This window comes from Hypomesus nipponensis, chromosome 18, assembly GCF_054491055.1.
Source record: "Hypomesus nipponensis isolate SF chromosome 18, ASM5449105v1, whole genome shotgun sequence".
Lineage (NCBI taxonomy): Eukaryota > Metazoa > Chordata > Actinopteri > Osmeriformes > Osmeridae > Hypomesus > Hypomesus nipponensis.
In genome coordinates, this window is record NC_140378.1 from 9388500 (window position 1) to 9403100 (window position 14601).

The following is a 14601-nucleotide window of genomic DNA, read 5'->3' on the forward strand; positions in this document are numbered from 1 at the left end:
ACACTGGGGTAATTCTGCCTTTCTAGAGTCTGTATTTGTAGTCGACCAGTCTCCCCTCCACACACACACACACACACTCACACACCTGGCAGTAGAGGGTCTTAAAGTAGCGTGAGGAGCCCAGGAGGACGTTCTTGTGGGCCTTGAAGATCTTGCCGTCGACGATGACGCAGGCGTCGCACAGGATGCCATGTTGCCGCTGCTCGTTGAGCTCCCGCAGGAGCTGCCGGTAGTGGGACGAGATCTCCATGTCCTCCTTCCTGTTGTTCATCTGGGTAGCTGTCCGTTAGCCTCTCCTCCACACAGTCTGAAGGAGAAGGGAGAGAGAGCGAGGTCATGAGGTGGAGGGAGGGGGAAGGGATTGTAATTTCCCGAAAATTACATATAATGTCAACAAATACCTGCCATGCTGTATATGGACATCCCTTAATATAATGTGTAGCTATTGTATACCTTCAGTAGAGACATCTTTCTAAAGACCGAGCAGTGCTGTATAGATCCCAATAAATGCCTTGAATAAATACTGTCTATAAAAGTAATAATGACAGTGATGAAATGTAATGTATGTGTATATATTTGTGGGAATGTGTGTCTGTGCAAGGAAAAAAAGCTGTCTTGGTGAAGTGGAAATTTCCTTTCAGAATGCTATTTCTTTACTACTTTTTTCCCATTGAAATATGTTTTCTACACACTGGATGAAACAGATTTGCACACACACAAACACACACGCAAACACACACACACACACACGCAAACATACAAACACACACAGGAATGGAACGAATAAGAGGGGAAGAAGACGGGATAGAGGGAGAGGGTGAGAAAGGAGACTGAGAGGATTGAAAAGGACAAAGTGGATCACCGTGCTGTTACAGCAGCAGAGTAGTGTGTGTCATAGACGGAAACAAAGGAAAAGCACACACACAGAGCACATTATCTGGAATATTAGTGGCCGCTGCTCCGGCTCTCGTCTCAGCGAGGGCTAAATCGCGGGGACACGGAGTGTTACAAAAACGCAGCAGTGATTTGTTTTGGGAACGCCACGGCTGTCAGCTCTCATTGGCTGTCCCAGGAGACGACAGCTCCAATTGGCCGAGGTGACAGCAGCGTTTGCTCGAGGGCCGGCACACTTCAGGTCATGTTTAGGAAAGCTGTGTTCAACCTGATGGCTTGTAAGATCAGATAAATCGTGTGTGTCTTCCATGTCCTCTTGGACAAACACACCTCCCTGAGTGACGAGGGGCTGGCTGGGGGGCCGTGCCACAGTGCTGAGATCCTTCACTCCAAAACTGTTGTGGATCTCTGCCACGTGCTGCTGCTGCTGCTGCCTGGCAGCCTTTAACCGGGCTCTGCTGTTCCTGAAGGCAAGTTGAGGAAGAGGAAAAAGTGAGAAGAAACTTGTTGTCCCTGAAAAGGCCGCTTTTGACACAACTCATTTTGTCCCTCCTCTCAAACAGTGGTTGAGACTCCATTGAGAGTCCAACCTTGAGATATTCCTCCTTTTCTCTCTTTCACTGATGGATGTATTGAACGGAGTCACCTCTCACCTCAGAAGACATGCTTTAAAGGACACATGCACAATGATGCCCTTCTACTTCTCTCCCTTCTTTCTTTCTTTCTTTCTTTCTTTCTTTCACATCCAGTCATCTTATTTTTTCACCAAAAGCCAAGAACATTTATCTTCAGCAAGCTGCATAAGATTGGCTATTTGACCCTTTGAACATTGTAGAGCATAGAAAAGTGTATCTGCCTGCTACAAAGAGACCTGTCTTCCTGTCTTCCTAAAGACAACTACAGGAAAACCCAAACGCCATAGCAGTGCTGGCTTCCAGTGTGTGACCTGAATTACTGGATCATACTCTACTGTCACCTACATGCGCGTGCATGCCAGCTTCATCCCAGGAGCCAGGGGATGGTAGAGTGGATATTGATTATCTCTGTTACTATCTCACCCTCCACCTCACACTGTTACACACAATGATGAGTGGCTCGAGGGTACACATTTTTTGGTAGTGTGTACAGTCACTGATATTCCAGGGAGTGTGAATGTGTGTGTGTGTGTGTGTGTTAAAGGGGTTGTGAAACAATGCTTTAAATTGAAAGACAATTTAAACAATGAGATGCTAAGGGAAAAAAATATGAAAGAGAATGGGTGAGAGAGAGAGAGAGAGAGAGAGAGAGAGAGAGAAAGAGAGAGAGCAAATAAAGAAGAGAAAGAGGGAACACTAATCAGATTTGCCGCTTCAGTAGGCCCAGAGAGAGAGAGAGTTTGACGGAGGGAAAAAAATAACTTTAATGGAGTACCCATCCATTTGACCTCTGAACTCGTTTGGGTCGTTTGTCTAATTGGCTGGTTTAATTTAACCCCCCTCCCCCCTCCCCCACAGTCATGGACCCTGAGCTCCAAAGGAACAATGTCAATATTCTTACCCCCCAACATACCATTCCCACCCAAAACACTATATTACTGCCCTGACCTGTACCCACAGCCTGGCTAATTGACACATGAATACCAACCATGTAGAGAAACCCCAGGTACAGTTTGGCTGTAGTGTTGCTGATACCTGCTGTGGTGGTTTGAGAGGAGGAGAATGTTCCTATCAAAATGAATAATACATCCACGTTCATGTAACTAGCAGGGTGGAAACAGATAGACAGAGAGAAAGAGAGAGAGAGAGAAAGAGAGAGAGAAAGAGAGAGAAAAAGAGAATGAGAAGGAATGTACCAATAGACACGCAAGGCCACAGATGCTAAAACTTTCTTTTAGAGGAATAGTTAAGCCAAAAGGTTATAATTTTCCTTTTTTTCTTTACTAAAGGACAAAAGAGATCTCTTCAGAAAGGCATGCAGACAGTGTGTGTATGTCTCTATGTGTGTGTTTGTGTGTATGTGTATGTGGCACACTCAGGGTTCAGTAAAGCGTGCCACCACAGTTTTAAGTCCTTGTCACCCTTGTGAGGCCAAATGAGAAGTGACTACCCTACTAAAGCCACAACCCCCACTCCACAACCCCTTCTCTGATCACATGCAAACACAAATCACAAACACACACCTAGCCCTAGCGCCATCACATCAAACACATACACAAAATGTGTCCTGATCGTGTCACAACAAAGGGGCTTTGGGCCTAAACCAAACAACTAAGAACAAGAGACAGAGAGATGTGATGGAGTGAGAGAATGGGCCTCAGCCTTCCTGCCCTCTTTAGACGTTCTGTCGCTCCTAGCAAGGAGGACACCATCGTGACCTGAGAGGACATGGGGAGACAAATATGGAGCCCAGGAGAGAGAGAGGGAAGAAGAAAGAGATGGAGAAAGAGAGAGAGACAGAGAGAGAAGTGCTGTAGAAGGACCTTCAGTGAGAAGTTGTGCTTGCATCACTTTGACTCGGAGGCAGCCAGCATTTTTTAAACAGCTTTCCTTCCACTCAACTGGGCATCAGGGCCCATTATCCTGGACTTAATCCCCAATCCTACGGAGTTGGCACACGTACGGCACAGCCAGAGTGGCTGCCTGTCAACACAACAAGCACGGGACAAAAATACTCTCTCTCTGTCTTCTTCACTCTTTCTCTATCTTTCTCTCTCTCTCTCTGTCTCTTTGTTCCTGTTTATGCACGTCATTGCACACACAAATATAATGAAATATAAATGTTGAATAGCGTTTTTCTCCTTCCTCTGTTGACTGAGTGAGACTCTGGAAGACTATTTTCTTATCTGTTCCTGTCACCTCCCTCCCTCCCTGTCTCTGACCTGGGTGTGAAGGGGAGAGGACAACCTCAATGGACAATAGGTGGGGGCCAGAGCGGATCCTGGAGGCTTAGAGAGACTTAATGTCTCGTCTACTCCACGTAACCTCCCTGAACCTCACGACCTCGTCACCTCTCCCAAGCACACTATCCAGCACATTCTCCTCACTTATGTGCACCTACTGGACCCTGTTTAGTCCTGTTGACTGTCCCATGATTGTCTGGGTTTACCCATCTTCTTTCTCCCTCCCTTTATATATCTCTGTCCATTCCTTGACCACAGCAGCCCTCTGGTAAACTAAGCCTGATCCACGCGTCTGAGATCATCTGGGATGAGCCGAGGGTGACAGAAATAGGTGTGACATGAGGATAGAAGTGTGTTAGGTGAGTGTACAGTATGACATAGCAGAGCTGACCTAACCTGACCTATGGTAGATAAGGAGACAGGAGGGAGGGGTTAGATACTGTGCAACCTTCCACCTTAACTTCTTCCTGCTGTAGAGTTTTCCTTTACCTCCCTGTCTCTTCTGTCACTCTCTGTCTTCCTCTCCCACTCCGTCCCTCTGTGTCTTTCAGACTCTTTCCCTCCATTTCTTTCTTTTTTCCTATTTCTCTCTTTTGCTCCCTTTCTTTTTCCCTCCAAACATCTGCTTCTCTCCCTCCTTCTCTCCCTCTCCATCTTTCTTTCCCTCCCTCCATCTCTTCCTCTCCTTTCTCTCTCTCTCTCCCCTCTATGTGGTTTCTGGGCTAGTGTGTGTCCCCCAGGCCCTACAGCCAGTCAAGTCTCCCATGGTGACTCCCTAGCTGACGACCCGGGGCTTAGCCTAAATTCTCTCTCTATTAAAAGCTGTGAAAAGCAAATAATGAACCATCTCATTACCACTGTCGGAGAATCAAACCGGACGGGGGAGGGAGTTGGGGCGGGGGGTTGGAGACAGGGAAGGGAGGAGATGAAGGAATGGGGGAAGGGAGGGGGGGGACAGAATAGGAGGGTGGTAGATAGCGGAGTGAAGGGCTGGAACAGAACGATAAATGAGAGAGGAAGGGTGGAGAGGATGAAAGGAGGGAGGGTGAGATGAGGGGAAGGGAACAGATAACCAAACAGAGAGTCTTTTGTCTGAGAAGTGTTGATGCTACACACAGACCAGCTGGGATTGGCTGCTTAACAAAACAGGGGTGGCGCCCATATGAGTGTGTGGGGATGACCAGTGAGCTGTCACTCCAATGTTAAAGCCTTTCAACACACTAAAATGTATCAACTGTCACTAAAATTGCACTATTTATGTATTTATTCTATAGTTTATTATACCTGTTCATCACAACACAAGTTTCAATTCAGATCCTGTCTGGGAGGTGGTTTCAGTGCCCTTAAAATAAGAATCTCACAAAGATACATCATGTTGAAACCCACTGGTTGTCTGTTAAACAAGCTACATGTAGCAGTGGCACCATTGCTGACAAGCACTAGGGAAGTGAGAAAGACCTACTGCAGTAGCTGCATCTGTATTTGGTCATGCGGGTGACAATTTGTGTAGGTGTGTGGGTGGGGCGAGCATCATCTTCATTGAGACTCATTCACTGATATGGGTCCATGTTTTCATCTGAGACCAAAACTCCCCTTCTCTTCTTCTAGTTCGTCATCCACCTCCCTCTCCCGTCATCTCACCTCCTACCTCTCCTCCTCCTCCTCCTCCTCCTCCTCTTCCTTCAACTTCAGTTTTACTCCATTTTTGGTGTCTTCACCAAGAACAGCGAGTCCGTTTTTAGCGGTACAAAATGGCACAGTGGCTATCATGATGACTCCCTAGAACACACGACTCACATTTAACACCTTCCTGGAGCTCTCACTGCCAGTTGCCGTGTACATGATGTGTGTGTGTGTGTACATGATGTGTGTGTGTGTGTGTACATGATGTGTGTGTGTGTGTGTACATGATGTGTGTTTGTACATAATGTGTGTGTGTATGCATACGTGTATTCTTTTACGCCTCCTGTATCTTACATCATGAGAGGTGTCGCCATAAAACAGCAACCTCTCACAACGTCACCCATGTGGCTTTGCCTGATGGAATGAGACAGAATTACAGACACGCACAAGCACGCACACACACACATTCAAAGCTGCTCAATGGTCTTGAAAAGTGTCAACAAAACAGCGCACAGATACAAAACTTTCAGAAAGATCTTTCTCCTAGAGGTTGAGCATCAAAACATCAGTCTAGGTTTCAAAATACATAAATATAGTAAATGGTTTGGCGTTTTGTGACAAAGTGGACCAAAAGTCAGTTATAAACTATTAAAACACTGATCACACTGAAGTGATATAAGTGTATGTTTTGTGTGTGAGGATGTGAGAGTGAGTGACTGATGGTGACTCACTGCTGGTGGCCAGTCACTGCTGCCAAGGCGGGTATCTAAAGTGTGCATGCATGGGTACATGCATGTGTGTGTGTGTTGGCGTGACTGTCGCACGGTCATAGAGCAAACAGAGGCATCTTTCTGAAATCCACACTGGGCCATGGCTTACACTGAGCTTACGCAAAGAAGGGAGTAAAAACCCACAGCTTAGCCATGTACTCACGAGTGCTGCACCACACCCTCCTTCCCCCTCTGCAAATATTATTACTGACTGCCCTCCCTGCACTCCCACTTAATCCAATTTACCAACTCTCCATACAACACACACAAAAACCCACATTTGCCTAATATTCAATTTCCCTCAGACTTACAATGGGTGGTATGTATGAGGAACCATTAAAATAATAACCGAACACAAATATACAACTGGTGAGTCACATGACTGGTGTAACCTCAGTTAGCCTAAATTCAGCTCAGGTGTTTATACAACGACCTAGCAGCAGGTTTTATGATGCATTTTGCCGTCTGGCTTGGACTCTGCAGTCTTTCATTAACTTGATCAATGAACTGATGTGCTTCTGTTCTTCTGTCCTTCAACAGGGAGAAAAAAGAAGGGAAGATAAAGGAAGACAAATTTTGGGAGTAGCTAAATATAGGGAGTCTCACACCTTTTGGAGTCGAAAAGGAGACAGAAAGAGGGTGCAAGAGAGAAGGTGAGAGAGAACAAGAGGGAGAAGGGAAAAGAGAGAGGGAAGGAGAAAGGGAATGAGAGTGAGTGAGTGAGTGAGTGAGTGAGTGAGTGAGTGAGTGAGTTAACGAATGAGTGAGTGAGCGAGTGAGTGAACATATGAGAAATAGAGCTTAATTGCTTTGAAGGACTTTACCAATGTTACCATAGAGATCGATCAACTGCTTCAATTGGTTTCTCATAATGTAGCTGTTCGGTGTCAGTGAGCTTAAGAGGAGGAGGACTCTGAAATAGATACTAAATCTATACTGTACTTTTGCAAAAACACATTTATAACAGTTATGTGTGTGCAACACAAAGTACACACTACATAGAAATCTTTGGTACAATTTCCAAAAACACCCTGAAATTTGGCTGTCATCTGAATGTGCCTGAATGTTAGGTGAATACCTGTGTTTTTTCCAAAGAGCACAGTTTTTGTTTGAGAGCCATCATGTCCAAGGTGATTGATAGAGTGAGATGGTCCACCATACAAATGCATCACCTTGCTACTCTTTTCTCCTGTCTTCTCTCCTGACAATCTCTCTCTCTCTCTCTCTCTCTCTCTCTCTCTCTCTCTCTCTCTCTCTCTCTCTCTCTCTCTCTCTCTCTCTCTCTCTCTCTCTCTCTCTCTCTCTCTCTCTCTCTCTCTCTCTCTCTCTCTCTCTCTCTCTCTCTCTCTCTCTCTCTCTCTCTCGTCTCAGTGTGCATTCACCAAAGTGGTTTGACGTCTGATTGTCACCTGCTGACTAACATGAATGGCTTTCATTGCTAAGGGGCCTGTGGAGACGTGGTCCCTTGTTTTCTATTAGGATGGAAACAAACTGTGCAGCTAACTACTGGAGCACTGAGCCCAGCAAAAGAGAGAGAGAGAGAGAACGGTAGACGAGAGCAGAGAGGGACAGAGAGACAAGGGGAGACAAGGGGAAAAGAAAGGACTGTGATATAAAAAAGAGAGGAGGGAAAAGAGAGAGGAAAGAGACCACAGAGAGAAAGAGAGAGAGAGAGAGAGAGAGAGAGAGAGAGAGAGAGAGAGAGAGAGAGAGAGAGAGAGAGAGAGAGAGAGAGAAAGAATTGTGCCATCCCCTAAACACAAAGGCCCACTGTGTAACTCTTGTGATCATGGTCGCAGTCGCTTTTGACAACACCCACCTTGGAAACCTACATTTAAAGAAGTCACACATTCCGAAAGTCTGAAGCAGTGGCAGTATCAGGTGTCTGACCAACACCAAGTGCTGAGCCAGCACTAAGCATCAGCCATGACACACCACAGGCACCAAAACAAGGAGTGAGGGGGGGGGTGGAATGAGAGAAAGGTGAGAAGAGACAAAACTTTTGAAAGAAAGACACAGACAATAAAAAGTGGAGAAGAAGAGAGGGAGAGAAGGAGAGGTTAACAGAGGAGAATAGCGTGAGGTGAGTGTTGCCAACTAGCCCAAATCATTCACAGAGCGCTGAGGGAACAACATGTCAGGTGACAAAGAGGCTTCCGTCTCTCTGGCCGTCAGAGCTGGCGAGAGGCTCTGGGGGTCACCACCAGAAAGGGGATATGAACTCTACTCACTTCTGTATGGATGGGTCTGCACCTGAACAGGCTTTCGAAACACACGCACACGCTCACACACACAAATCGAGGAACTAAAGCAGTGAGAACAAAGGATACAGTGTTTGATAGAAATATTTACCTTAAGAGGAAAATGTGCCATGAACAACTAGGGTGACTCGGATTCACCTCTAACTCAGCACCACCTGGTGACTGAGAGTAAGAGCAGTAAAGAAGATGATTGTGTAGCTTCCGACTGAGTCCACTGACACAGAGGGGAATGTGAGGATGACATTGGTGCCAGTTCTAAGAAATGAGAAAGGGAGCAGATGAAGGGTAAAAATGAGAAAGGGAGCAGAGGAAGGGTAAAAATGAGAAAGGGAGCAGAGGAAGGGTAAAAATGAGAAAGGGAGTAGGGAAAGCCACAGGAGGCACCTGGCCCACTTAGAGAAGTGGAGGGGTGGAGGAGGAGCAGGAGGAGGAGGAGGAGGAGGAGGAGGAAGAGATGTAGAAGGAGGTATGTTTGAGGGGTGGAGAAGTGGAGTTAGGGTGGATATTGAGAGGAGAGAGAAAAAAGAGAGGAGTGGAGATAGAGAGGACAGAGGTCATAGAAAGTGAGGATGGAGAGATGAGGGGCAGGATTACGGTGGGAGTTGGGGTGAGGGTAGAGGGTGAGGAAGGAAAGCAATTGGGAAGGGGGAGGGGGAGGTGATTAAACAAGATGAAGGATAGGAGAGGTGGTTGTGGGGGAGGGGTGGAGAACCAAGGCAACGGGAGACGACAAGTGGAGTGGCAGGAAAGAGGACAAGGTGAGGAGATGAAACAGTCCTGATAACAGGTGAGACTTCATTTGTTGTGATAACAGCTCATACAAATTGTGAATAACCAACTTATAATGGGCCAATGTTGGTTCAAACTATTTCTCACATTGCATTTGAGTATCCATCTCACTCATTTTTCACTAATACCACCCACAGTCCTCACTGCACCTTACATCAATGAATATTTCATATCCTGATGGCACTTTTAAGGGAAAACTAATTAACAAATCCAAGTTGATCTGGCATTACTAGAATCAGGCCAATTAAAAGCGGGAGCCTACTGTACATGTTAATGGCAGCGAAGTGGAATAATTGTATGCTGAGCAGGGGAGAGAATGTTAAACAGGCCTTGTTAGCAGCACTTTAGCACTCTAACCTGGACCCATGGCTGTATTACAAACCTCTCCATAGCCAGCTAATGCAGGGGATACATCACATACACACATGCATACATCCACACACACACACACACACATACACACACACACATACAGGCGCACTTTTACTTTTAAGACATCTGTCCATTAGGTATACTTCAGTGCCAGGGTCAGGGCCTATACCATGGGTTGGTGTCCACTGCATCTCAACTGGCGAAACATTTTGTAAAATGAATGCATCCTAAATGAAGTGTTCAAACTAAAAGCACTGTATTTTACAGCAAAGCCTGAGGCAGAAAGTCTGAGCCCTGCCATGCTGAACACAGAGTGATATATTCTACTCTTGCCAGAATGTATGAGGTTGGTATTACTGTAGTGAGGTGTTGGTACTGCAGCCAGGTTCACTGTGGTTTGGTGGAGAAGAAAGATGTTAGTTTTGCTTGTGTCCTTCCAAGCCTTTCTCTGTGTGTTTTTGTAGAGATGAGTTTAGATTGAAAGAGACAGCATTGACACAGACAGACTAAACTGTGCCATGTAAAGAAGCAGAAAGAGTATTGTGTATTACGATGCATACTGGGTGGACATTTCATCTGGGGTGTGTGTGTTTGTGTGTGTTTGTGTGTGTTTGTGTGTGTGTCTGTCTCAGTCTCTCACTACCTACCACACCTGAGCTTTGATATGGAAATATCGTGTCTGCCAAAGCCTGAAGGCTAGTTGACTGTTTCTAAAGATGCATTTGCTCAAAGGCACTCAATTTCTCATCAAATGCTCATGCAGTATTCTCTGCAGTATCATCTCCACAAGAAAGAAATCGCTGTGCAATATAGACACCTTAAACACACAGTATAGACATGGAGCCTATAGGAGCCATGCATGGTTTTACCTGCCATTGTTGATGAGCTCACTCTTGACATGCTAATCTATAATAGTGTTTTTGCATTTAATTAGAGGACAAAAAACACCTTAAACCAAGAGTAGTATGAAAAGGTATTGAATATCAACTGAATATTGGGGAGTAGAATGCATGTGGCGTGGACATTTTATCTTTGGTGTGAGTGTGTGTGCATTTGTGTACAGAACAGAGATGTTTTGCATGTAAACAGTATTTATGCTTCCTGTATACTACAACCCCCCTTCTTACAACAGTAAGTGAGTACTGACACAAACCACACATAAGCGCACACACACACACACACACACACAAAGCACAGCACAGCACAGATACCCCGTATCTCCATTCAAAAGCTTTGTCTTGTCCACCTGCTCGCTCCACCCCCCACCCCCCCCCCCCACACACACAGAGTAGAGGGGGTCGAATGTAAAGCCCCTTGTGCACACACAGGTCAGAAGTGAATGCAGGATAACCGTGGTGGGTGGCTGTGTGTAGGGGAGAGGGGATGGGGGTGTCTAGTTAACCTCATCTCACTAAGCTCTCAGGTGGGGGGATAAGCATGCCAGATAGGATTCTAGGGAGTACAGCTGGCAGACACACACTCACATCCCCCTCTAAACACAGCCCCCAGGGGAACTAGGGTTACCTATATTCAAAACAGCTCAAGGTGTGTGTGTGTGTGTGTTTTGCTCGAGTGTGCCTCTGTTATTGGTGATGGGGGGCAGGGTGAAGTGCCGTGACATGAATCAGATGTGTGAATGATCATCTTCACACACTGAGGGCTGCCAGAGGGCCACAGAAACATAGGCTGTCATGGGATATGTGTACACACCAGTGTAAACGTCTCATTTTGTAGTGTGTTACCCAAACAGGTGTTCCCATTAACAAGGGAGCTCCAAGGGGATCAGGAACCTGGCGAAGGCAGAAAAGTGGGGTGAGGGTGGGAAGTACTAGAGAATAGGAACAGGGCAGAGGAGACATTGAGTTCATTTTCAACATTCTATTGACTGATGTGTTTTCAGGAAATATATCCATACATTGAGGTACATTTCTACCATCTCCCTCCCTCTCCCTCCCTCTCTCCCTCTCTCTCTCTCTCTCTCTCTCTCTCTCTCTCTCTCTCTCTCTCTCTCACACACACACATACACACACACACACACGGTATGAGGGGGCAGTGTTAGTGGCCCCCTGTGTTTTAGCAGCGAAAGCCTCATAACCTGTTACCACACAAGTCAGCCCACAACCTGGGAGTAGCGCCTTCAGCCAATGAGAACAGAGCACTCCAGCCACCCACACAAACACACAAAGCAGAGCCGTGTCGTGTCCGCTGCCCAACACCCCACTTCCCCCTCCTCCAACTAGCATTCTCCCCTTTTTACTCCAACCCCCCCCCCCTTCTCAATTCCTGTCAAACTAGTACCTTCCCCTGTCTCTCATCTCTGGTCCAATATTGACACTAACAAACACCACCCTCAACACACTTTCTATCAACTACACCTGAAAGGTTATCCGAACACACGTCAGTGATCAACACCTGTATAGATAAAGTAAAGATAGGAAGCCAATGAGATTTCCTCTCTCTTTCGTATTATCAGTTGGACTACACCTGTGCACTCCCCACCCCCTTCTTCTCTCCCTCTCCAGCACAGGGTACTCACCCCTGCAATACACGAACATTTGGAGGGGGTTGGAACACACATATACATCCCCCAGCCTCATGTTGACACAACATAGCCAGCAGGGGAACCAGGCAGTCAGTCAGTCCCAGCACAGGACTTCCCTAGCCCTAGCCCCAACCCCAGTCCTGGCCCCAGTCAGTCTCAGTACCAGCCTAACCACAGCCCCAGCCCCAGCCACAACCAAAACAGCAACCCCAGCCTTGGCCCCATTCTCAGCACCAGTCTCTTCCCCAACCTTCCATCTTGATCAATTGATTGCATTAAGGCCTTTCAGTGGCTCAACTTAAAACAACTTCAAATATCCAGACTAATCATCCTTAATCAGTCCTGTTCCAGCATCAGCTCTGCTTCCACGTCAGCCTCCACCTGTCTACCACCAGACCATTAGACCTACTTACACCCAAACAATCAAACTATTGGATTGTCCGTTTTAGGGCAAATCCTTTCATCTTAACCACTCAACTGGCCTCTTTAATAATGTAATTGGCTTAGGTTGGTGACATGCCTATGAGGAGTTATGTTACATGTCATTAGAGAGTGACTTTTAAACTCGGAAATTAATTTCTCAAACTGTCATGAAATTCATGTCATGACCTGCACATCATAAACTTTTTTGAAACAGAACACTCACCCAATACACACACACACATGGAGCTGATAATAAAGAATGGAAAGCATGCAATAATGGCCAAAATAATAATGCTTTAATTAAATATCAGAGGATCACAATACTATCTTAACTTTAGGTTATAGTCATATCTGAAACCTGTTAAAGCATGAATGACCTACTGTAACCTCATCGTCCAGTATACATTTTTATAGTTTCAGATAATTTATGTATTTGAATTAACATAAGAATGACAATGTATTCAATAAAATGTGGCAAATGCCAATTGTGCACAAAAACAAACAAAAAAAACACAGTGTAAGAATTTCAACTGAATAGAATCTCAATCTCATATTTCCACAACGATCAAAATGACTAAGATGTTATAGAATTTTATGTGGTGCACATAAAAAGGACAGGCCAGGGAGAAAAGTACTGCGCTTGTCGCGTTTTAAACGTCGTACCTGCCGCACGTTGCGCCCAACCATTATGTTGAGCTTGAATAAGTGGGGTTGTTCCCCTTTCATGTTCTGAGCTGGTAGAAAATGGAGGAAGACGGAACTGACCAGTTTGAAGGGGCAGACAGAGACATTAGACTCACATATAATAACCAAAAGACGCTCTATCAGCACGCTTCACATTATAGCTTCAATCGCCACTAAAGCGAAACACTTCACGCCACACTTTCTCAACTCCGAAGAAGCGCAGAAGGGACGTATCAGATTAATATCAGCACTGAGTGAAATATTTAAAAAATTGCCCAAAACCACGGAATCTTAAAACAAAATCCCCCTGTCTCTGGTCTGGTACTCTGGGGTTGGGTGTTGACGCAGCAGAAATTTCCAGCTGGAGAAATCCCCCTTTTGGAGGTTAACCGAGGGGAGGAGAAGGGGGGTTAAGCCCTTGCCTTCCAAGCACCGAGCGTTTCATTTTAAATACCCCCGACCAACGGAACAGAACAGAGACTTCGGAGCATCACAATATGTGCCATATTTGTGCTTGGCAGTTCTGATGGCTAACCATATCATATCAACTTTTAAGGAATAATCAAGTCTATAGTTAACATTTGACAGTTTTGTTAATATAATTGTCAAAAAAAGATAGCCTACTCTTAAAAACAATAGTACAACCTACCTTTATTTCTTTTAACAATTATAATACGTCCAAGTGTAAAATAATCCTTACTTCTGTGGAGTAACATCAACACCGCACTATTTCAACTAGACGGAAACATTCATGTAGGCTACTAGACATCTGGCTTGTCACGTACTGTATCAGACTCGACAGCATGAAACAGGTAGGCGTGCTTCAGACTGTCGCCCGAACACACTGGTTAGCTGTCAAAACACACTTGTGCTCTGCCTGACATGTTCTCGACGAACCAAATCAACAGCGAACTGTAAACCCTAATACATCTGCAAATTGGAATGGCATAAATTCAGATATGTATTGTTTCATGCTTCGTGTTCGCACTCAAATCATCAAACGCGTTTATCGTTCTATCTGGCCGAAAACTATTATGAACATTACATCAACATTGGAAAGAATATCGAAACCTTGTGACAGCGATTCAACAGCAAACATGTCTTGAACGAGATATCTAATCAATAGGATCTGGTCGCCTTAAACAGAATGAACTGAGAGCTGGCAGACATACCTGTTAACCCATGGGGTCTGGGGTAGACGCGGTGTTGATCGGTTGGAGTCCAATCCGATGTGACAGCGTGAGACACAGAACGGGGATGTTCAACACTGGATTCTTTTCTTTCCTCCCCAACGCCTTTTTGTTTCTAAGTGTTATTCCCCTGTTCTCTCCCCCTCTCTCCCTGTCTCCGCCAGCTCTTTTTTC

General features: G+C 45.5%; 1 protein-coding gene across 2 annotated transcripts in view; it reads right to left on the reverse strand.

The window, feature by feature from the left end:
* zbtb46 (zinc finger and BTB domain containing 46) overlaps positions 1-14601 on the reverse strand; it is a 40961-nt gene extending 26360 nt beyond the window's left edge. For both annotated transcript variants that reach the window (XM_084680346.1, XM_084680345.1), the window contains exons 1-2: positions 14410-14601; positions 86-307 (exon numbers count right to left, since the gene is read on the reverse strand). In XM_084680346.1, the coding sequence (XP_084536472.1) occupies positions 86-271 (186 nt within the window). In that variant the 5' untranslated portion in view covers positions 272-307; positions 14410-14601. The remainder of the gene's footprint in view (positions 1-85; positions 308-14409) is intronic.